The sequence below is a fragment of the Elgaria multicarinata genome, chromosome 11 (genome assembly GCF_023053635.1).
Source record: "Elgaria multicarinata webbii isolate HBS135686 ecotype San Diego chromosome 11, rElgMul1.1.pri, whole genome shotgun sequence".
Classification (NCBI taxonomy): domain Eukaryota; kingdom Metazoa; phylum Chordata; class Lepidosauria; order Squamata; family Anguidae; genus Elgaria; species Elgaria multicarinata.
In genome coordinates, this window is record NC_086181.1 from 19,549,358 (window position 1) to 19,573,439 (window position 24,082).

Below are 24,082 nucleotides of genomic sequence, written 5' to 3' on the forward strand. Positions count from 1 at the left end.
TATTCCCACAAGGTAATGTGTGTGACTTGGTTGATGCATCTGCATTAAACCCAATGTGCTTCTGATTGTATTCTAGGATTGGCATGACTGGATTGAATCAATGTGGAACACAGAGAAAGGCAACCAGACGGTCATCACAGAATTCATTCTTGTGGGTTTTGGGAATATCCCTGAGCTGCAGCCTCTTCTTTTCTTGCTCTTCCTAATGATCTATATTGTGGCACTAACTGGGAACTTCCTTATCATTTGGCTGGTTGTGGCTGATCACCATCTTCACACCCCCATGTACTTCCTCTTGGCAAATTTGTCCTGCCTGGAGACTTGCTATAGCTCGGTCATCTTGCCCAAAATGTTGGCCAATTTGTTTAGTGGAGAGAGGTCCATTTCTGTTAGTGGATGCATAACTTAATTTTATTTTTTTGGCTCTTGTGCAGGTATAGAAACGTATCTCCTGGCAGCAATGTCCTATGATCGCTACCTGGCAATATGTAGACCTTTGAACTATGCCTCTATTATGCAAAGAAAACTGTGTTTTCAGCTCATGGCTGGATCATGGCTAAATGCTTTCATAGGCAATTCTATAATGGTATTTATGCTGGCTCAGTTAGACTTCTGTGGCCCCAATGTTATAGATCATTACTTTTGTGACCTCATCCCAATGGAAAAACTATCCTGCGGTGACACAAATTCGATTGAACTTGTTACCCTTCTCTTGCCCTTCATTTACACTGTCACTCCATTTCTACTGACTCTCACCTCCTATGTTTGCATCATCACCACCATTCTAAAGATCCCATCTGCGATTGGGAGGCAAAAAGCTTTCTTGACCTGCTCCTCTCATCTCACTGTGGTTTGCATTTTTTATGGTTCACTCATCATTGTCTACATGTTGCCTGACACGCCCACCCTGAGAGACCTCAATAAAGTCTTCTCACTCTTCTACACCATCCTGAACCCCTTAATCAATCCTCTTGTCTACAGTTTAAGGAACAAAGATGTTCACAGAGCCCTAAAGACAGTATGTAGTAGATTGGCAGTTTATGCCAGGAATCAGTTGAATTCAACTCTTTCCTTTAAGTTTTAAATGAAGATGACCAAGCATGCTCTACGGCACAACCAAAAAGGCTTATTTTGATGCCTCCATTGCATCCACAAGTAGCCATCCAGTAGAGCTCTTTTTGGTACTTCAGGGGTTGTTCACACATTCTTGAATGAATGGAGCCCTGGAGCCCTCAAAGACCTGCTGTGACCTTTTTGCATCACACGTTGTGGACAACATTTCTCATCTCCACGCTGAATTTGGCACTGTTGTTAGTGCAGCTCCAGTTGAGTTGCCTATTGGCACCCTTTGCCTAATTCGGTGGGATCAGTTGTGGCCTGGTGATGTGTACAAGCTTCTTGCAGCAATGGGACTGACCACTCATCCTCTTGATTTTTGCCCTTCCTGGTTTGTAAGTGTTGCCCTGGGAATATTTGACTGGGTGGGTCAAGAAAATGGTAAATGCTTCTCTACATGAAGTAGTGGTTCCTGCTGCCCTTTTGGAGGCAATAGTGTGCCCACTCCTGAAGAAACCTGTGATGCTTCACTGTTTATTGCTATTTATTTATGCTGTAAGTGCTGTTTGGACTTCTGATGATAAGTGGTTAATACTGTTGGGAGGGGGAATGAGTGAATGGAAAGTTGGAGTGAATGCTGATTGGCTGTTGGATTCAAGCGTGTGACAGTTAGCAGTTAGAAGCAGTAGAGAGTTGTGAGTGGAGGGGTGAGAGAGTCTGGGTTTGTCTGCTGAAGGGGTTGGATCACAGTAGGATCAACATTTTTATTGTTTTGGGGAAAAGAGGGAATAGGAGGAGATAGATTGGACTACTGAGTAGAGTAGGCAAGGATACATGATATATACTGTATTGTAACAAACAAGTATTGCAACAAATAAAACCACAAGATTGATAAACTGCATGAATTTATTGTTAAATAAAAGTTATTCTGTTTCATAAACTGGATTAGAGTCTTAAAGTACATGAGGTAAAGTACTGGGATATATGGTGGCAGCAGTGAAGTTAAAGGGTGAATAGAGTGGAGCACAGAGTGCTGAGCTGGTTGCTGTTGGGCCAAGAAGGGGGTCAGTGAATCACAGAACCACTGAGCAGCAGTATTCCGACTGGGTCCATGGTTGGGATCCTTTATAGAAAGAGGTAAAAAGGAGACCCAAAGGGAGCAGTCATGACAAAACCCACTCTGGACTTAATGGTATTTGACAACTTCTGCCCAGTTGTGAATGCACCTTTCTTGGCTAAGGTACTTGAGATCATCATGGCAGGGCATTTGCAAGTACTCTTGAAAGATAGTCATTATGCAGACTAATTTCAATCTTGGTTTGAGCCTACTAACAGGAAAAAACCAGCTTTGTTCACCTTGATGGATAACCTTTATTGAGAGAGTCAGGTGTAGTACGACCCTTCTAATTCTACTTGATCCCTCCTTTACTTTTGATACTATTCACCATTGTATCCTCCTGAAACAGGTACTGGAAGACATTGCGTTACAGTGTTTCTGGTCCTACCTGCTGGGTCAATTTCAGAGAGCAACACTGGGTGACCTTTCTTTGGTCCCTTGGCAATTGAGCCATGGGATTCTGCAGGGTACCATCCTGTCCCCTATATCTTTGAAGTCACTGGGAGTGCTCATTAGAGGATTTGGAGCAAAGAGCTGATGACTCACAGCTCTATCTCCCTGTGGCATCTGAATCAGGTGAGGCTCTGCAATTCCTGGATCAGTGATGGGTTGGAGGAGGGCCAAGACACGGAAGCTGACACCTGGCCAGACGGAGCACCTATGGGTGAGTGGCTCCTGTATCTGGAAGGTAGACGCTATGTTGTCAGGAGCTGCCCCCTTTTATCATGTAATTCCTTTGCTGAGGCTGCACTGGCTGCATATTTACTACTGAGTCAGGTCTAAGGTTTTGTTATTGTTGTATAAATCCCTAAACAACTTCAGAACAGGATGTTTCATATATACTTCCTTTAGCTTTATTTCAATGGGTGCAACTGCACTTGTTTCTCCTGACTATGTTTTCAATTATTGAGTGCTAATCTACTACCACGTTAATGGCTTTGGTTTACCAATAAAGTTTTTGCTTGATGGACTCACTGATCTGAATTAATCCAATTTAAGGACAGGCATCCGGGTTACAAGGAAAGACTTTGCTTTCTCTCCTACATTAGCCCTGTACAGAGGGTCAGAATATGAGTAAATAAACAAAAGGAATACTTAACCACACACACTTATTGGATCTTTTACATGGGAGCCTAGGCACATATACTCAATGTATTCCATGTATTCCGTCCATATATTCTGTACCGTTCTAATGACCCTGTCCACTAGGGATGGGTGAACTAGTGATGTTCAAGATTGCTAGGATTCTCCAAACACTAGTTCAGGGCTCATCATGCACCTGATTCCCATCATGCACCTGCTTGCTCTGTGCAAATAGGAAAATTGCACAAATTGAGCTGTGTGATCAAATGTGAAATTTGTGCAAATTTCCCCAAACCACGTAGTGCATTCAAGATGATAACCAGGACTTTGCATTGGTATTGGTAGCCCAATGCAATTCCTTTCATATTGTTGTAATATGACTCTATCAAGATCAACCAGTCGGAATACAGACTGCTGGATTTTGAAAAAGATGAAGCTTCTGAACCATTTTTAAGGGCAGCCCAATATATAATGTATTATAGTAATCAAACTTGGCTGTTACAAGAGCATGAATCACTGTGGCAGGGCTATTGCTATCCAGGAAGGGCCACACCTGGTGAACCAGCCAAAGCTGGTAAAAGAGAGAGGGCCAAATGGAAATCCCATGGTAAGGAATTCCTCAATCTAGGCATGGCCATAGAGAAGGCCTTCTCCCAATTCACAGCCAGTCTGGACTATAGGGCTGTCCCTGCCATTAGGCAGAGTGAGGCAGTTGCTTCAGGTGAGAGATGCTGGGAGGCGGCAGCAAGATGTTGGAGGAGCGAGCCATGGGCCAAGTGGCCTGCCATGCACCCCCAAGCTAGCCTGCTGCCCTCAAGTGTGGGAGAGGATGCTGTCCCATTCCTAGTGTTGAAGAAATAATCAAGTGCCAGTCCAGCCAGTTTTTGTACATGGAATGTGTGGGGGCACCATCTCCTTCTTCAACTCAGGCAGCATAATGTCTCAGGAGGAAAAGGTATCCTTTTAACACAAGTCTTTGGTTATTGAAGTGTCATGGCCACTTCCAAGTGCTTCAAGGCCGGGCTAAGTGAACATTCTGGAAAGGAGAGGGAGGGACATCTAGGCCCTCTCAGTGAAGTAGCTTGGACCATCTCCAACTCAGCTTTAGTCTTTTTTTCTGGAATAGGTTTAATCTGAATTCTGAAATGCCTGATTTCCCTCTTCCCTTCCCCAACTCTTTCTTTTTTGATGAGAAAATGGAAAAAAATAATAGTATTAGGGAATGCTGGAAAGAAATCTGCAAAATGAAATCCTAAGCATTTCTCTGACTTTTTTCAGAAAAAAAATCTGGTGTCCACCCAGCCCAAAGGCTTGGGCGGGAAGCTGGCGGTTGCGTGGGGGAGGGGAGCAGAACGGGACACCCCATGTGGCTCAAAACATGTGCCACATGAGGTAGGGCAGGGCTGAGCCTATAAAAGGCATCGGCCTCTTTCGATTTTGGCTCCCACCCTCCCGCCCTTCTTCTAGTATGGCATTAGCCAATCACTCCCTTTGGAGGCGGGGGGGAGTAGGAACTTTTTTCATCCTGATGGCTTTCGCCTACTTCATACTGGAGATCTTATGCGAAAGGGTGAGTAAATAGGTCAATTTGTGGCAGGGATGTGCAAGAGTTGCCTGTATTTAGTTAGGGACAGTGAGCACTCTGGTACCCATTGGGTGATTGGCATAGCTGGAGGGCCTGCTCCGCGGGGGTTATGTGGCTCACGAGTCAGGATATGGTATGCCTTTGGAGACCCTCCTGTCTTCACCTACTCACTGTCATTATGGCAGTGGGCAGGGGGTGTAGTAGGGTGGTCTCTCCACACTTAAAAAGTGTCACATAAGCAAGGAAACAGACTTTCCGACTCCTTGCTTTGAAGAGTGGCTCGCCCTTTAAGACAGGCAAGTGGCCTGAGGTAAGGACTTAATTCCAACACTTGCACATGTAGATCCAGGAAGGGATGAATCTTGATTATAAATAAAGAGGTCCTAGTTTAATCCAAGCTCTTGTGTCTGTGTCTTTATTCCACGCTTACACCTGCACTTGCAAACAATCATCATTGAGGCTTTCCATAAAAACATCACCATGACCGTTTATTAAATTAAATAGGCATACATACACAGGCTGGTTTCCTTAAGATATATCAATGTCAGTCTTTCCCAGCCTAGTACCCTTCTGATAAGTTGGATTGCAACTTCCATCATTCTGATCCATTATGATCAATACTCAGAAATGCTGGGAGTTGTAGTCCAGTACATCTGGAAGCCATCAGGTTGGGGATTGCTGGTCTACATGAATGCAGTGTGTGTGTGATTTAAAGATTACTATGATTTTAGGAACTCTAACAAAACATGACCCCTACCAGCACCCTAAACAAACTTTGTGTTTGATTTATATGGAAGCAACTTAAGGAAATGGAGGTGGATCCAGATTTAGTCATACCTAGGGCTCATCTACGCCAAGCAGGATATCTCCCTATGAATGTGGTATGGAAGCAATATATAAAAGGCAGGAGCCACACTAGCGGTGTTGAAGTGCACTGCAGGATCTATATTACCTCTCCATAGTGGTATTGAAGTGCACTGACAACTGTTGGGGCCCATGACACATCTACACCAAGCAGGATATTGCACTGTGAAAGCAGTATGAAAGCGGTATATAAAAGGCAGGAGCCACACTACTGCTTTGTAGCAGTGTTGAAATGCACTGCAGGATCTATATTACTGCTCCATAGTGGTACTGAAGTGCACTGACAACTGTTGGGGCCCAGGACATATCCACACCAAGCAGGATATAACACTATGAAAGTAGTATGAAAGTAGTATATGGTATGTGTCTTATGGGCCCCAACAGTTGTCAGTGCACTTCAATACTGCTATAAAGCAGTTGTGTTACTCCTGCCTTTTATATACCACTTTCATAGTGGAATATCCTGTTTGGTGTAGATGAGCCCTTAGAATAGAACTATTCACTTCAGTTTGTCATGAGGAACTGAAATCCAGATGGCCTGGAGCCAGATCAAGGTGTGGATCCCCTTGTCCCCACAGGATCTGTTCCAGCTGATTATGTTGGAGAAATCTGCAGTGGATTCAAATGAGTGTGGATTTCTTTGAATCTGACTTTCAGGTTCCACAGCAAATCAGCTTTTTCCACGTCATACAGATTCTTTGGACTTATAGTCCAATTGTTCACTGTGGAGTTGCACTTCTGCACTAGTTCTCGTTAACTAATGGGCAAGTGCACAAGTGCACGCTTGTGCTATTGTGAATTAGCATAAGTAGAACAAAATTCTGGTTAAAAAAAAATCCAGTTCCAGCAATAAACATACAAGGGAATGAAAGCCTGACAATCCACAAAACACAGAGAAGTCCTTCTTGAGCAAGGCTCCACCCAAGAAGTTTCCTCTGCAGGATTTTGGGGTGTCCCCCTTTTCCCCAACATCATAACCTCCCCTCTTCAGCAAGCTCCCATGGTCCTTGGGTAGCATTTTAGGGTGGATGTAGGGGTGTTGAAGGAAGTATGCTGGGAAAGAGTTCCACTTCCATCAGCACAGTTGGATGTACCTGAATCTGGATCCCACCCATTGATTCTGATGGGCCTTTTTTAAGGATGGCTAAATTTGCATCCAATCCAGAAAGACGTTAATCACAAGATGATGATAAACAAGGGTAGAACAAAATAGCTAAACTGCACACATATAAGAAAATTTAGAAAGGGATTTGGAATTTCATTACAGATTCCATTTGTGTTCAAATGTTAAATATTAATGGATAAGTACAAGTTGTTGTTGGTATCCTCATTGTCTTTGTGTCTTTGTTATTACACCAGTGTTCATGGCAGTTCACAGAATTTCATCAAAACCTTATGAGTTCCTATCCCCATGAGCTACAATTAGGTCTGAATGCCGTCCACTAGGAAGGTGGTATGAAAGCAGTATATAAAAGGCAGGAGCCACACTACTGCTTTATAGCAGTATTGAAGTGCACTGACAAATGTTGCAGCCCATTGACACATACCATAGACCACTTTCATAGTGGAATGTCCTGCTTGGTGTAGATGAGCCCTCTGAGGCTATGAAACACTGTTTCTGAATTTCTGAACAGATCGGAAAAGAGCCCCCATCACCTCTCTATTTCTCAAACTGTATATGAGGGGGTTGAGCATAGGAGTCAGGACAGTGTAGAACACAGAGAAGGTTTTGTGCAATTCCTTCAGTATTTCTGTTTCAGGAACGACATAGACAAGGAATATTGACCCATAGAACAATGTCACAACAGAAAGGTGGGAAGAGCAGGTGGAGAAGGCCTTCTGCTGTGCAGTTTTCAATTTAATTTGCAAGATGGTGAGAAGAATGCAGACATAGGAGGACAAAGTTAGCAGAAAAGGGCCACCTATTCCTATTAAGCCTAGAATAAAAGTTGCAAGTTTTACTGAGTTAGCTTTGCTACAGGAGAGGTTTGCCACAGGATATACATCACAAAAGAAATGGTCAATTTCACTGGGTCCACAGAATGTCAGCTCCAGCAGAAAGTATGTTATTATACTGTTGGTCAGCAAGCCACTAATCCAAGATGTGAACACCAATTGGAGGCAGATCCTACCATTCATAAGATATGTATAATGTAGAGGTTTACATATTGCCAAATATCGATCGTAAGACATCGTTGCCAGAAGATAGCATTCAGTAGCTACACAGAACCCAAAGAAATAATATTGTGTGATGCATCCCTTAATAGAAATGGATCTATCCCCAGTTAGGAAACTAGCCAGCATCCTGGGAAGGATGGTTGAAATGTAGCAGGTCTCCAGGCAAGACAAGTTTAGGAGGAAGAAATACATGGGGGTATGAAGATGTCGGTCCACCACAATGAGAAAAACAACAAGGAGGTTCCCAACTACAGACAAAACATAGATGGCTAGAAACAATATGAAGAGAGGAATGTGCATTTCAAAGCTATTGCCAAATCCCAAAAGAATGAATGTTGTAGTGCCTGATTGATTCACCTTCATTTCTCTTTGCTGATGAGTAAGGAGGTCTTCCTGGTGGGAAAAAATGAAGCACATTTATGAGGTAGATGGCTCCCATTTCCTCCTCTTTCCATCCCTCCGTTGACTGAGCCTAATGTTGATGTACCATTAACAAACCTCCCAAAGGTACATCTAAACATTTGGAAATAATATGTGGTACAGCTCTAAGAATGAAAGAATACCTATGGTTGAATGTTTCTATACAAAAGTCAAATAAACATTCAAGGATTTTTTTTATTGCTTCTGGCTAATAGCCATTACAACTTACCAAGAAAAAAAGATATAATTCAGAGATACAACTTGCAGAAATTCAAGTGCAAAATTTAAAAAAAACCATGAAAATTAAAACTTTGAAATAATCAACAATGTATTAACCTGATATTTCAATGGGTTCATCACATTGAAACATTACTTTGATAATCAAGTGCCCAATATACAATCCTTTTTCTTCAGATTCTCAAGAAACCTGATGGGTCAAAGGAGAACCTGAATCAGCAAGTACATAACTTTCCTGAAACAGGACTTGACTATAGATAGGCTAGAACAACCCCTGGAATTATTATTTTTTTAAAAAATGTTTGGAGTATGAAGAACAGAATAACGTATAGTATAGAAGGTTTTCCAATGACAGATAGAAAGAAAATTCTAAGTGCCAATGGAACTCGATGGTGCCTGCCATTAATCACAGCAGTTGGCATGGTTTTAAAGTGAACAGCCATGGAAGGTTGCTAAGCTTCTGGAAAACAATAGTAATTGTTCTGGTCATTTTCAATTTCCTTTGACAGCCGGCAAAATGATTTAAAAATAATTTTCCAGTTTGGTAGAATGTTTTGATCAAAATCCCAATCCGTATTTTTAATACCAGATAGAGGAAGAATTACTGGGCAAAAATAGAGCTGAACTTTATGACCCATTCTTTATAATGCTGTAAACTCCCTACATATGAGAAAACTCCCCACATATAAGAACATAAGAACATAAGAAGTGCCCTGCTGGGTCAGACCAAGGGTCCTTCTAGTCCAGCACTCTGTTCACACAGTGGCCAACCAGCAATCGGCCAGGGATGAACAAGCAGGACATGGTGCAACAGCAACCTCCCACCCATGTTCCCCAGCAACTCACTCCAACATGTCATATAGAAATATATGACAACTTGGAGAGAGATAGGAATCCCCCTTCTACCAGTTCCTTAATTTTGGAGTATGGCTTTTCAAGTGGGTGGGTGAAAATGCAGAAGGACACAGAATTATCAAGGAACTGTAGCCAAAGATCTAGCTAGTTGCGTATTCTCCTTGTACATTAGGCATGCTGACTCAGATAGCCACTCCTCTGCTACAGTGGCTGTTCCCGACATGAGCCTGACCATATATGAAGATAATCTTCAGATGGGTCACACTCCATCACAGGTGAATTGCTCCTGTGCAATTTTTTTTAAAGAAAAACCAGTATTGTCTGGGAGGTTCATTTCAAATGATACATTTGAGCTATACTTTAGTGTGTGCAAATTACAGGGAAAAGGAGGCAAGTAGTTGCATAACACCCCACAAACATGTCTGCCTGACTTTTTATTTTCTTCTCTTTTCTCATTTATTATACTAATTCAGATATATCAGATAGTCCTTTGAGGTACCATATTTATACCACCACTAATATGAATCCAGTTTATCAAAAGTTCTTTGTTGAATCACTATAGAAAGCTGTATAAGCTACTGCTTAATGTTGAATCATATACTGTGTGAAGAAAAGATGTTATTGTTTAGGAGGTGGGCATCCTGGAACCTCATTGTAACCTCCTTGACATGACTAATATTACTTTGTAAGGTATCTCAAAACTGCAGTGCCTTTATAAAATACAAAATATTGGGAAGTCAACAGTTTTCATTTTGCTTCGTGCACTTAGTCTAGGATGAGTACCCTGTGCCATCCAAAATGTAACTCTGAGTATTCTAAAGTTTCTAATTTTTAGAATTCTGGCTCTGGAAAATATGTCATTTCATTTGTTGTAAACATACTTGTGAAATTTATTACTTCCCTCATGAACCCTGGGGCTGATCAAACTGAACAGAGATCAGATTCTACAGATTTACAAAGCACAGTATATTACACAACCCCAACTATCAGTCCCATGGTTTACCAAGAAGTTGTAAAGTTAGTTGGAATACATATTTACGATTTTAAACTCTCTTGAAATAAACAAGAAATATCCTCTCCTAAGAAAAGTACATGAGAACAGAAAGCTAATATGACAGATAGATAAATACTGACCTCTAAAATAGAATTTCTGTTCCATTCATGTTCTCTCCTTAGGCTACAAGGCTTTTTCCCTCCATGTCTTTGCTATCTTCCAATAGTAGCTTTGAAGTCTTGTTGGGTCTTGCATTCCTTCAGCAGTGTAGTTTTTATGTGTGTTTTTAAACACCAAGCCCTTTTTATAGATGGTTATTGAAATGTCTGCAAAGGAGAACTGAGCAGTATGTCTCTGGTTTCCTTCAGTAATTAGTGCAGTGCTAATCAAATCCCACCTTTCTCTATTGGGGGCAGTAGAGGAAGGAGTAGAAAGAGAAGAAACTTCTAACCTCAGGGACTCTATCACAATCTCTGCTGGCAATTGCTGGGTTGTTCATTTATCAATAAGAATGATTTCAAGTCTTCTATTTCTTTTTTAACAACAGCAAGGCCAATTAAGTTGCCTTACGTTTTTGAATGAGAGGTTCCAAAACCAGTATCCCACTCAGAATGTGTAAGCATTTTGAATAATATTTAATGTCTGAGGAGGCAGAGTTGTCTAAAGCTCGGGTAAAATGAGACCCTTTTCTTTTTCTTCCTTTTCGGAATAATAAAAAATCACATCAAAACTGTTTGAGTTGTCTGCATTGTGTTGGATACACAATTTTGATGACAAAGCTCTATTGATTAGAATATTTCCAGAATCTTATACGAGATGACTGGATAGATGGAAACTCAATATATCTGCCCCTATACAGCTTCCCAAATGTTAGATGGATTTATTGTGTAATTTTTTACACTTATATAATTTAGTTATATCCTATACAAAAATGTGATCAGTATTTTATGCTAGAAACAATGACAATGTCTCAGATTCATTCATGTTTTGAGAGATAAATAATTTCCATAAATGTCTTAATGTGGAATTCATTTCATAATGATGCTCCAACCTCCTAGCATATTGCTTATGCTGAAATACCAAGCACATAGTTTGACAAGATGTTTTACATGAGAGGAAATTCATAAGAATTATATTAATTATGCCAAGTATCATAAAGTATTTTTATTATAATAAGGCCACCTCAAACAGACATCAATAATTTTACAAAATATTTACAAATTTTTCATGGGGAGAAACTCTGAACTGGAAATGTTACAGGCTTCCAGGATTTATATTAACTTCCAGCATACATGGACGTGCGGGAGGATATATTAGAGCATACATATATTAAGTGTATGTGTATGGGATTCATGTCCAGAAATGTTTACCCACTTCCAGATTAGTTAGAAACTTGAAATTTGGCAAGCTGATAGGTGTGGCTGTACAAAGTACCAGAATAATCTAAAAATATAAAATTTGGGCTTTTAAGTATTTTTAAATAATTAATTAAAAAACCCTAGGCTTTCACCTACAACTCCCAGGCCTAGCACCAGCCTACTGCTACAAGATGATTACCTTGCAGATATATATCTTAAGAGCCTGAGCAACACTGGGTGCATATATTCTCCAATAGTCTCAAAGGCAATGAAAAACCAGTTCAAAAAGAAAAAAGAGGACTCTTAGGGCTCATCTATAACAAGCAGGATATTCCACTATGAAAGCAGCATGAAAGTGGTATATAAAAGGCAGGTGCCATGCTACTGCTTTATTGCTGTATTGAACTGCACTGCAGGATCTACATTATTGCCTTAGAGTGGAACTGAAGTGCACTGACAACTGTTGGGTAGGGTGACCATATGAAAAGGAGGACAGGGCTCCTGTATCTTTAACAGTTGCATAGAAAAGGGAATCTTAGCAGGTGTTATTTGTATGCATGTCACACCTGGTTAAATTTCCTCTTCATCACAACTGTTAAAGCTGCAGGAGCTATACTGCAGCTATACTGTGACCAGATTTAAAAGAAGACAGGGCACCTGCAGCTTTAACTGTTGAGATGAAGAGGAAATTTCACCAGGTTCGCCGTATATACAAATGATACCTGTTGAAATTCCCTTTTCAATACAACTGTTAAAGATACAGGAGCCCTGTCCTCCTTTTCATATGGTCACCCTACTGTTGGGGCCCATGACACATCTACAACTAGCAGGATATAACACTATGAAAGCGGTATGAAAGCAGTGTATGGTATTTGTCATGGGCCCCAACAGTTGTCAGTGTACATCAATACTGCTATAAAGCAGTAGTGTGGCTCCTGCCTTTTATGTACTGCTTCCATACTGCTTTCATAGTGGAATATCCTGCTTGGTATAGACAAGCCCCAATTCTCTCAAAAGGGAGGCAAGAACCAGGCTGAGTCTGCTTCTCAGACTTCAGGCAGCAATAAAAGATAGTGTATTTCAAAACTCCAGTCATCAGTTCTTTGATGAAACTGATTAATACTTTTGGTGATTTCTCTGGCTAATCAATTAATTGGTCAAAGTCAGAAATAATGCCAATTGGAGATAAGTTATATTTTAGTGTATTACCTAACTGCCAATTTTGACAGTGCCCTGATTCCATCACTTATTTGGGAATAATCATTTCCAGAGACATATCTCAAACAATTAAGTTATATCTAAATAAGTTGATTAATGATATTTCATGAGATATTGATAGAAGGGCAACCATAAAGTTAAGTTTATGTGGCAAGATTAATACACTTAAGATGAATACTATACCTCAACTTGTTTATGTTATACGTGAAATCCCTAGTAATTTTTTTTCAAAAACTTAATATTTTGTTTCATAAATTCATAAATTCTTTTGAGGTTCTTCTCCACCAAGAATATCCCTGAAAAGGATGCAACTTCCAATCAAACATGGTAGGTTTGGCTTTCCAGACCTTGCTATATACTGTTGTGCTTATTTGCTCACCTGCACCAAATTTTGGTCTGTTCCACTTAGATTTGGTTTTCCACCTTGGTCAGTTTTGGAATCATCCTGTTTGGAGTGTCTTTACAAATGGATGGCACTAGGTTCTTGGCATGTTAAAGTGAAAGGGCTCCGCCTACAGTATTAGCAGTAATGGATGTATGGCATATAACGTCACACCAATTAAAGTTTGATCCATTTTTGCATGCTAAACTGACTATGTGGGGAAATCCGTATTTAAAAATAGGAAATTGTTTTTATGATGGACTTGAACAGACAGAATGATTTTTATCCTACAGATGATGAGTTTCTGTTATTTTCAGCTGTGTGTGATAAATTTAAATTACCTGCCAAAACTGAATGGCAGTATTTGCAATTGCAACATTTGTTAGAATCTAGATTTGGTCCTTCAGCTTTCACTGCTTCAGAATTGCCTTTGCTATTGGAAGCACTTATTGAGGCTGACTGGATAAATAGACCCACAATACATATATTATTATTATTATTATTATTATTATTATTATTATTATTATTATTATTATTATTATTTACATTTATATACTGCCCAATAGCCAAAGCTCTCTGGGCACTTTACAAAAGTTAAAAACAATGAACATTAAAAAACAAATATACAAAATTTATATTGGATTCAAATGAGTTTGGATTTCTATGAATCTGACTTGCAGCTTCCGCAGCAAACCAACTATTTTCCAAGTCATACAGATTCTTTGGACTTACACTCCATTTGTTCACTGCAGAGTTGCACTATTGCACTAATTCACCTCAACTAATGGGCAAGTGCAATGGGGCACATTAGTGCTAATGTGAATTAGCACAAGTAGAACAAAATTCTGGTTAAAAAAATCCATTTCCATCAATAAGCATAAAAGGGAATGAATGCCTGACAATCCACAAAAAACAGAGAAATCTTCCTTGATCAGGACTCCATCCAAGAAGTTGCCTCTGATGCTTTTTGGGGTCTCCCCTTTCCCCAACATCAGAACCTCCTCTCTTCAACAAGCTCCCATGGTCCTTGTGAAGCATTTTAGGGAGGATGTAGGGGTGTTGTACGAAGTATGCGGGGAAAGAGCCACACCAAGAAGTATATAGCACTATGAAAGTGGTATATGGTATGTGTCAATGGGCCCCAACAGTTGTCAGTGCACCAAAAACCGCTATAAAGCAGTAGTGTGGCTCCTGCCTTTTATATACCGCTTTCATAGTGCAATATCCTCCTTGGTGTAGATTAGGCCCATGTTGGAATTGTTTGTAATTGTGCCTTTAAAATTTCCTTTTTTAAATACTCCCACCCATCTTGGACTCCTTGGCGATAGCTAGACCTAAAGTTTATCCCTGGATCAACCAGGAGTCAAACCTGTTCATCTAGGTGACACACAGAGGATCCAGTGCTCAGGCAGGGGTGAACCCTGGATGATCCCAGGATAAACCTTAGGTTTACCTGTGGTCCTTTTCTCATTAGGGACACTTGCCATGGGACCTTACTTATCATAATTCTGAGTTTATTAAAATCAGCTTTCCTGAAATCCAGAGTATGCATATGGGTACACTCAGCTTTTGCTTCCTTTAAAATGAAGAATTCAAGTTGTTGTTGGGATCATCATTGTTTTATTTTTACATTATAAGTTCCTATCCCCATGAGCTACGATTATTTCTGAATGCCAAACTCTTTCTGTATACTTCACTAGATCCATCAAGAGATTGTGAAACTATGAAACTCTGTTGCTGAATTTCCAAGCAGATCGGAAAAGAGCCTCCTTCACCTCTCTGTTTCTCAAACTGTATATGAGGGGGTTGAGTGTGGGAGTCAGGACAGTATAGAACAGAGAGAAAGTTTTGTGAAGTTTTGTCAGTGTTTTTGTTTCAGGGACAACATAGACAAGGAATATTGACCCATAGAACAATGTCACAACAATCAGGTGGGAAGAGCAGGTGGAGAAGGCCTTCTGCTGTGCAATTTTGGATTTAATTTGCAAGACAGTGAGAAGAATGCAGACATAGGAGGACAAAGTTAGCAGAAAAGGGGGTCCAGTTGCCATCATGCCGACAATAAAAGTTGAAAGTTTTACTGAGTAGGCATTGCTACAGGAAAGGTTTGCCATGGGATATACATCACAAAAGAAATCATCAATTACATTGGGTCCACAGAATGTCAGCTCCAGCAGAAAATATGTTATTATACTGTCGGTCAACAGGCCACTCATCCAAGATGTGAACACCAATTGGAGGCAGAGCCTACTGTTCATAAGAAATGTGTAATGCAGAGGTTTGCAGATTGCCAAATACCGATCATAAGACATCATTGCCAGCAGACAGCATTCAGTAGCTGCACAGAACCCAAAGAAATAGAATTGTGTGATGCATCCCTTAATAGATATGGATCTATCCCCAGTTAAGAAACTAGCCAGCATCCTGGGAAGGATGGTTGAAATGTAGCAGGTCTCCAGGCAGGACAAGTTTAGGAGGAAGAAATACATGGGGGTATGAAGATGTCGGTCCACCACAATGAGTAAAACAACAAGGAGGTTCCCAACAACAGACAAAACATAGATGGCTAGAAACAATATGAAGAGTGGAATGCGCATGTCCAAACCATTGCCAAATCCCAAAAGGATGAATGTTGTAGTGCCTGATTGATTCATCTTCATTTCTCTTTGCTGATGAGTAAGGAGGTCTTCCTGGTGGAAAAAGAATAAAGCATATTTTTGAGATAGATGCCCCCATTTCCTTTTCTTTCCCTCCCTAATGTTCACATGCCATTAACAAACCTCCCAAAGGTACATCTAAACATTTGGAAATAATATGTGGTACATCTCTTAGAATGAAAGAATTCCTATGGTTGAATGCTCCTTTACACAAAACACAAATAAACATTCAAATAACTTTTATTGCTTCTGGCTAATAGCCATTACAACTATCCAACAGAAAAAAGGATTATAGAGTATTATAGATAAATTGGGATTTGGAAATAAATTTAAAAATGTAATAGAACAGCTATATTCCCAAAATACGGCGGTAGTGGTGGTAAATGACGGACTTACTGAAAAGATACGACTAGCCAGAGGAACAAGACAAGGATGTCCGCTCTCGCCGGTCCTGTTTGTAATGGTTATGGAAGTTTTGGCGAAGGCACTAAGGGAGGATGAAGAGTTAGAAGGAATTGGAGAGGTAAGGGAAATAAAGTTAAACATGTTTGCGGATGACACTTTATTGACCATTAAGAATCCATTAAGAAAGTTAGAAAGAATTAAATATCAGTTGAGGGAATTTGAGGAAATTACAGGGTTAAAAATAAATTGGTCTAAATCAGAGATGATGTTGTTTAACTATACCAAGAAGGAAGAAAAGGATTGGGAATTTAAGGGAATGGAATTGAAAGTTAAGAATGAGATTAAATATTTGGGAATTAAAATTACAAAAAATTTAGAGAATCTTGAAAAGGAAAATTTAACGAGGTTAAAGAAAGAGGTATTAGAGAAATTGGAGAAATATAAAAGATTAAATTTATCTTGGTTCGGAAGAATAGCCTTAATAAAAATGAAGATATTAGCTAAAATTAATTTTGTATTTAGAATGTTACCTATAAAAATATCAGAAACCGAGATAAAAAGTTGGCAAAATATTATTAATAAATATTGTAATGGAGAAAAGAGAGCAAGAGTGAATAAAAATAATTGGTACCTAAGCCAAAAAAAGGGGGGAATGGGTCTCCCAAACATAAAATTATACTACGTAGCAAATAGATTAAGACATGTTGTAGAAGCAATTATGGGAGTAGGAGATTTATATTGGATGGAAGAAAAAACCATAAATAAGGTAGAGATGAATTTGGAGAATGTTTTTTTTAAAGACGGAGGAAGAAAGTGGGTTGGAAGTATAGATAATCCACTCCTGAGGACTCAATGGGAAATTTGGAGTAAATTTAAAGGGAAGCTGCTTCCGAGCAACTCTCCCTTAGCACCGATAATAATGTTAAAGAATTTCCCAGAGGATCTAAAGGGTAGATTATGTAAAATATTAAAAGAGAAAAATAAAATAAGATTAAAGGATTGGGTAAGAGATATTAAAACAAGAGAGGATATGGAAAATTTGTTAAAGGAGAAGAAGCTATCTTGGCTAGAATATGGTCAATTAGAGCAATGGAATAAAAAGTGGATTAAAGATAATAGAATGTGCAGAAAGATGACGAGGTTTGAAGAATTAGTAGTAAGTAAGGAGGAAGGGAAAGGAGGGAGTATAGTTTCAAAAGGATTAATGAGTGAAATATATAAAATATTGTTAGAGAAGGAGTTTAGAGAGAATACAGAGAAAATGGTTTGGGAATCAGATTTGAAGATACAAATAGGGCGACAGAGCTGGGAGGGACTATGGAAACAAAGAGTGTTGAGAAGTTTATCAGTAAGAATAAAGGAGAATTATTTTAAAATCCTATGGAGGTGGTACCTAACCCCGGTTAGATTGAATAAGATAAGTGATCAACATTCAGCAAATTGTTGGAGAGGTTGTGGGGAAAAAGGAACGTATTTACATATGTGGTGGCAATGCAAATATGTACAAAGATTATGGAAGATGGTGTTCTCAGAAATTGAAGAAATAGTGGGAATGAAAATAGAACAAACACCAAAAATAGCATTGCTGTCACTATTTGAAGATATAAAGTGTGGAAAAGGAACTATAGAGCTGATATCGAATTTGTTGGTTGCAGCACGACTGATGGTAGCTAGGAACTGGAAGGTCCAAGGGGAATATACTATTGAGGAATGGTACAAAGAAGTATGGGATATAGCCATTAATGATAAACTGACATGTAATATTAAGTGGAGAAAAGGCGTAACTAAAATAAATGAGTTCGAAGGAATTTGGAAACAGTTCCTAGTGTTTGTGTTTACTAAGGGAAGTGGGAAACCACCAGCAGAAGAAACGATTAGATTTTGGACTCAAGAATGATCCCGAGGTGGGGGGTGCACTTTTATGTTAAGAACGAAGATGTTGTAGTATGATAAGGTATATGTAATAGTTTTTGATATTTGTACTCAACAATCATTCAATATGTATGCAGCAGATATTTGATGTATTTTTTTTCTTATTGTGTTTGTTTCAGTTATATTTTGGTAATGTTTATCTATGTTTATATAGTGTTGAAAATGAATAAAAATTTAATAAAAAAAAAAAAAGAAAAAAGGATAAATTTCAGAGATGCAAACTTGAAGAAATTAAACTGCTATTGAAAAAAACAAACTGAAAATTAAAATTTTGAAATAATCAACAAGATATTAACCCAATATTTCAATGGGTTCATCACAATGAAATGTTACTTTGATAAACAACTGCCCAGTATACAATCCTTTTTGCTCAGATTCTCAAAAAACCTGATGGGTCAAAGGAGAACCTGAATCAGCAAGTACATAACTTTCCTGAAACAGGACCTGACTATAGATAGGCTAAAGCAACCCCTTGATTTTTTTTTTAAAAAAAGGTTTGGAGTATGAAGAACAGAATAATGTATAGTATAGAAGGTTTTCCAATGACAGATAGAAAGAAAATTCAATGTGCCAATGGCACTCGATGGTGTCTGCCATTAATCACAGCAGTTGGCATGGTTTTAAAGTGAACAGTCATGGAAGGTTTCTAAGCTTCTGGAAAACAATAGTAATTGTTCTGGTCATTTTCAATTTCCTATGACAGCCATCAAAATGACTTTAAAATAATTTTCAAGTTAGGTAGAATGTTTGATCAAAATCCCAACCCATATATTTAATACCAGACAGAGGAAGAATTACTGGGGGGAAATAGAGCTGGAATATTATTTGGAACTTTGTGACCCATTCTTTATAATGTTGAAATATGACTTAAGAGTTTTGAGAAAACTCCCTACATATTGAAATATATGACATCTTGGAGAGAGATAGGAACTCCCCCTTCTACCAGTTCCTTAATTTTGGAGTGTGGCTTTTCATGTGGGTGGGTGTAAATGCAGAAGGACACAGAATTATCAAGGAACTGTAGCCAAAGATATAGCTAGTTGTGTATTCTCCTTGTACATTAGGCATGCTGATACAGATAGCCGCTCCTCTGCTGCAGAAGGCATTGGTCATTCCCAACATGAATCTGACCATATATGAAGGGGTCACAGTTGGGTCACACTCCATCACAGGTGAATTGCTCCCGTGCAATTTTTTTTAAAAAAGAAAAACCAGAAATGTCTGGGAGGTTTCTTTCATATGATAAATTTGAGCTATGCTCAAATTACAGGGAAAGTTACAGGGGAAAGGAGGCAAGTAGTTGCATTACGCCCCACAAACATATCTGCCTGACTTTTTATTTTCTTCTCCTTTCTCATTTATACTAATTTAGATATATCTGATAGTCCTTTGAGGTACCTTATTTATACTACCACTAATATGAATCCAGTTTATCAAAAGTTCTTTGTTGAATCACTTTGGAAAGCTGTATAAGCTATTGGCTAATGTTGAATTATGTACTATGTGAAGAAGAGATGTTGTTTAGGAGGTGAGCATCCTGGAACTTCCTTGTAACCTCCTTGACATGACTAATATTACTTTGTAAGGTATCTCAAACCTGCAGTGCCTTTATAAAATACAAAATATTGGGAAGTCAACAGTTTTCATTTTGGGTTGAGCACTTAGTCTAGGATGAGCACCCTGTGCCATCCAAAAGGTAACTCTGAGTATTTGAAAGGTTCTAATTTTTAGAATTCTGGCTCTGGAAAATATGTCATTTCGTTTGTTGTAAGCATACTTGTGAAATCAAACTGATTTCACAAGTATGCTTACAACATACTTGATCAAACTGAACAGAGATCAGATCCTACAGATTTACAAAGCACAGTATGTTACACAACCCCAACTATCAGTCCCATGGTTTACCAAGACGTTGTAAAGTTAGTTGGCATACATATTTACGATTTTAAATTCTCTTGAAATAAACATGAAATATCCTCTCCTAGGAAAAGTACATGAGGACAGAAAGCTAATATGACAGATAGATAAATACTGACCTCTAAAATAGAATTTCTGATCCATTCATGTTCCCTCCTTAGGATATAAGGCTTTTTCTTTCCATGTCTTTGCTATCTTCTAGTAGTGGCTTTGAAGTCTTGTTGGGTCTTGCATTCTTTCAGTGCTGAACTTTTAGTAGGTTTTATGTGTGTCTTTAAACACCAAGCCCTTTTTGTAGATGGTTATTCAAAATGTCTGCAAAGGAGAACTGAGCAGTATTCTGCGTTCGGTTTCCTACGTTAATTAGTGCAGTGCTAATCAAATCCCACCTTTCTCTATTGGGGGCAGTAGAGGAGGGAGTAGAAAGAGAAGAAACTACTAACCTCAGGGACTCTGTCACAATCTCTGCTGGCAATTGATGGGTTTTCCATGTATCAATGAGAATGACTTCAAGTCTTCTGTTTCTTTTTTAACAACAGCAAGGCCAATTAAGTTGCCTTATGTTTTTGAATGAGAGGTTCCAAAAACAGTATTCCACTCAGAATGAGTAAGCATTTTGGACAACATTATTTATTATAAATAAATAAATAAATATAATAATAATAATAATAATAATAATAATAATAATAATAATAACAACAACATTTAAGGTTTGGGGAGGCAGGGTTCTCTAAAGCCCTGGTAAATTAGATACTTTTCTAACAATTGTTAGAAACTAGATAAGGGCCATAGCTAGACCTAAGGTTTATCCCTGGATCATCCAGGGGTCAAACCTGTTCATCTAGGTGACACACAGGGGATCCAGTGCTTAGGCAAGGGCAAACCCTGGATGATCCTGGGATAAACTCTAGGTCTAGCTGTGGCCTTGGTGCTGCAGCATTCACTGCTTCAGAATTGCCTTTGCTATTGGAAGCACTTATTGAGGCTGACTGGATAAATCGACCCACAATACATGTTTATAAATACTTATTATCAGTGAATAAATATGATACAATGGGGCTTCAGCAGGAATGGAATAGGGAATTGGAATGTCCTATTTTATTGAATTAATGGACCACTGTTTTGGCATTGGTATCTGATATGACAATGGCTCTCCAGTTACATCTTATCCAGCAAAAAATACTATTTTGGGTATACTGGATGACACAGCATCTGCTTAATAAAGTTTTGTCCAAAACGACTAATTGTTGGACATGTCACACAGCTAATGCTTCTTTTGTTCATATGTTTTAGAAAAGTCCAATAGTCACTGCCTTTTGGGAGGAAATTATGAGACACATAAATTTTGTATCAGAAAGCTTTTTAATATTTTTGGATGTACATGTCATCTTAAACTCCATACCGGCTTCTTGGAAAATAACACACAGTCAACATAAATGGATGGGGGTGGGTTGTTATAACCTTACTATAACTGAAAGGGTAAACATGAACAGGGTTTGGCTGCAATGAAAGAAACTAAAAGCCATGGGACTTGAGGCATTTCATGATTGATTGAAATATGTACATCCAAGCTTTCTATCCTACACCATGGGAACACCCAAGATGACTAACAACACTGCTTTTTAAAAATAATAATAACAATATTCTCAACAAAACAAATAAACAAAAGAGAGCCATCAAAACAGGTTACATGCTTTCAGTTGCTTTCTTTGCCTAAGACACACCTGAACAAATTAGAGTTTACCAGACATCTAAACATAATGAAAGAGGGGACAAAAACACACCACAATAAGCAAGGGGCTTTACAATGTCAGGGCCACAACCAAGAAGGCCCTGTCCAATGTACCCATCAACTACACCTCTGCCAGTGGTAGGACATAGAACAGGATGTTCCAGCAAACCACAGGAGGTGGACAAGATCTTGCAGGTGAAAGTGGTCCTTTTGGACAACAGAGTCACAATTCATAAAGGGCTTTAAACAAAAGAACATGATTAGTCTTCATTGGGCTATTTGGGTTCCACCCATCTCCTTGGTAAAAAGATTGGTTGTTTTTCTTCAAATATTGTCACTCCACTGAGCTTGCTGAACTTTCTTCTTGTGTGTGTGTCTTGGGCCTTAGCTAGACCTAAGGTTTATCCCAGGATCGTCCCGGGGTCATCCCTGCCTGCTCCCGGGATCCCCTGTGTGTCATTTACATGAACAGGGATAACCCCGGGATGATCCCGGGATAAACTTTAGGTCTAGCTAGGGCCTTGGTGTCATTTTGGCTATATGCAGACCAGAAGTCAGAGAATGGAGGTCACATTTAGTATATATGACAATTAGTCCTTTGGATGAGAAACAAACCAGGCACCAATGTATGTTGAACAATAATGTTTGCATGATTTTAACTGTATGCTGCCCTGAGATCCTAGTGATATAGGGTAAGATACAAATGTTTTAATAAATAAAACAAACATTTGCATTGTTTTTAATGGAATGCAATTATGAAGAAATCATAGGAATGATTGTGTCAATATGTGGGAAATGGATGTGATTAAATGAAGGAATGAATGAGTGAATGAGAGGTCACAGTGCCTACAGAATAAGGGAAGTTCCACACAACTTCTAACAACTTCTAAGTCAACACTTTTTTTTTTACTTTGCCACTAAAGAGTTAAGCATGTACTACAGCTTTTTGGCCCAATAGCTTCCTATTAATGAAATCACTTGAAAGAAACGTCTTACATTTAAGCACATCACACAATGTAGGAATTGTTAGACAAAAAAGAAAGGAAGAATTGTATTATTTATTTATTTATTTCATTTCTATACCACCCAATAGCCGAAGCTCTTCAATAAGTCAACTATACATTTGCCCTCATGCTTGTGAAAGCACCACTTTGCAGCAAACTCTTCTTAGAGCTTTGTGGACTTCTTTGTTTCTTAAGCTGTATATTAAAGGGTTGACCAGAGGAGTCAAGACTGTGTAGAAGACAGAGAAGACTTTATTGAGGTCTCTCAAAGTGGGTGTATTTGGCAACATGTAGACAATGATGATCGTACCATAAAATATGCAGACCACAGTGAGATGAGAGGAACAAGTCGAAAACGCCTTTTGCCTCCCCTTGGTGGATGGGATCTTTAGGATGATGACAATGATGCAAACGTAGGAAGTGAGAGTCAGCAGAAAAGGAGTGATGGTGAAAATGAAGGTCGAGAGAAAAGTGACGAGTTCAATCAGGCTTGTATCACTGCAGGAGAGCTTTTCCACTGGAATGAAGTCACAGAAGTAGTGATCGATGACATTGGGGCCACAGAATGATAACTGAGCCATCAGAAACACTATTATGCCATTAGCCAACAAAGAATCAATCCATGCCCCAGTCATGAGCTGAACACAGAACTTTCCATGCATGATGGAGATGTAGTGTAAAGGTCTACATATTGCCAGATAGCGATCATAGGACATCGCTGCCAGGAGATAAGTCTCTATACCAACACAAGAACCAAACAAATAAAATTGGGCCATGCAGCCACTCACAGATATGGATCTCTGACCATTTACCAGATTCGCCAACAATTTGGGCAAGATGATTGAGCTATAGCAAGTCTCCAGGCAGGACAAATTCCCCAGGAAGAAGTACATGGGTGTGTGAAGGTGCTGATCAGTCAGAACTAGCAACATGATGAGGAGATTCCCAGTAATTGTCACAATATAAATCATTAGGAAGAGCAAGAAAAGAAGAAGCTGCAACTCATGGAGATTCCCAAAACCAATGAGGATGAATTCTGTGATGGCTGTATAGTTGCCTTCTTCTGCATTCGACATTGATTTAAGCCA

At 39.1% G+C, this 24,082-nt stretch overlaps 3 protein-coding genes and 1 pseudogene across 3 annotated transcripts; 1 reads left to right on the forward strand and 3 right to left on the reverse strand.

Annotated features, from left to right (window-relative positions):
* The first annotated feature begins 100 nt into the window (after positions 1-100).
* On the forward strand, positions 101-1,084 carry LOC134406683 (olfactory receptor 11A1-like; annotated as a pseudogene).
* A 6,223-nt stretch (positions 1,085-7,307) lies between these two features.
* LOC134406825 (olfactory receptor 10A7-like) lies at positions 7,308-8,246 on the reverse strand. The gene has a single exon (XM_063138423.1). It carries the CDS (start codon positions 8,244-8,246, stop codon positions 7,308-7,310), a length of 939 nt encoding a protein of 312 aa, XP_062994493.1.
* A 6,822-nt stretch (positions 8,247-15,068) lies between these two features.
* On the reverse strand, positions 15,069-16,007 carry LOC134406824 (olfactory receptor 6B1-like). Its single transcript, XM_063138422.1, has one exon. The coding sequence runs from the start codon at positions 16,005-16,007 to the stop codon at positions 15,069-15,071; it is 939 nt and encodes a 312-aa protein (XP_062994492.1).
* Positions 16,008-23,119: 7,112 nt separating this feature from the next.
* LOC134406684 (olfactory receptor 11A1-like) lies at positions 23,120-24,082 on the reverse strand. The gene has a single exon (XM_063138200.1). The coding sequence runs from the start codon at positions 24,068-24,070 to the stop codon at positions 23,120-23,122; it is 951 nt and encodes a 316-aa protein (XP_062994270.1). The 5' UTR covers positions 24,071-24,082.

Bases quoted from the DNA above. Each gene is read 5' to 3' on its own strand.
- LOC134406825 (XM_063138423.1), bottom strand. From the start codon at position 8,246: ATGAAGGTGAATCAATCAGGCACTACAACATTCATTCTTTTGGGATTT.
- LOC134406824 (XM_063138422.1), bottom strand. From the start codon at position 16,007: ATGAAGATGAATCAATCAGGCACTACAACATTCATCCTTTTGGGATTT.
- LOC134406684 (XM_063138200.1), bottom strand. From the start codon at position 24,070: ATGTCGAATGCAGAAGAAGGCAACTATACAGCCATCACAGAATTCATC.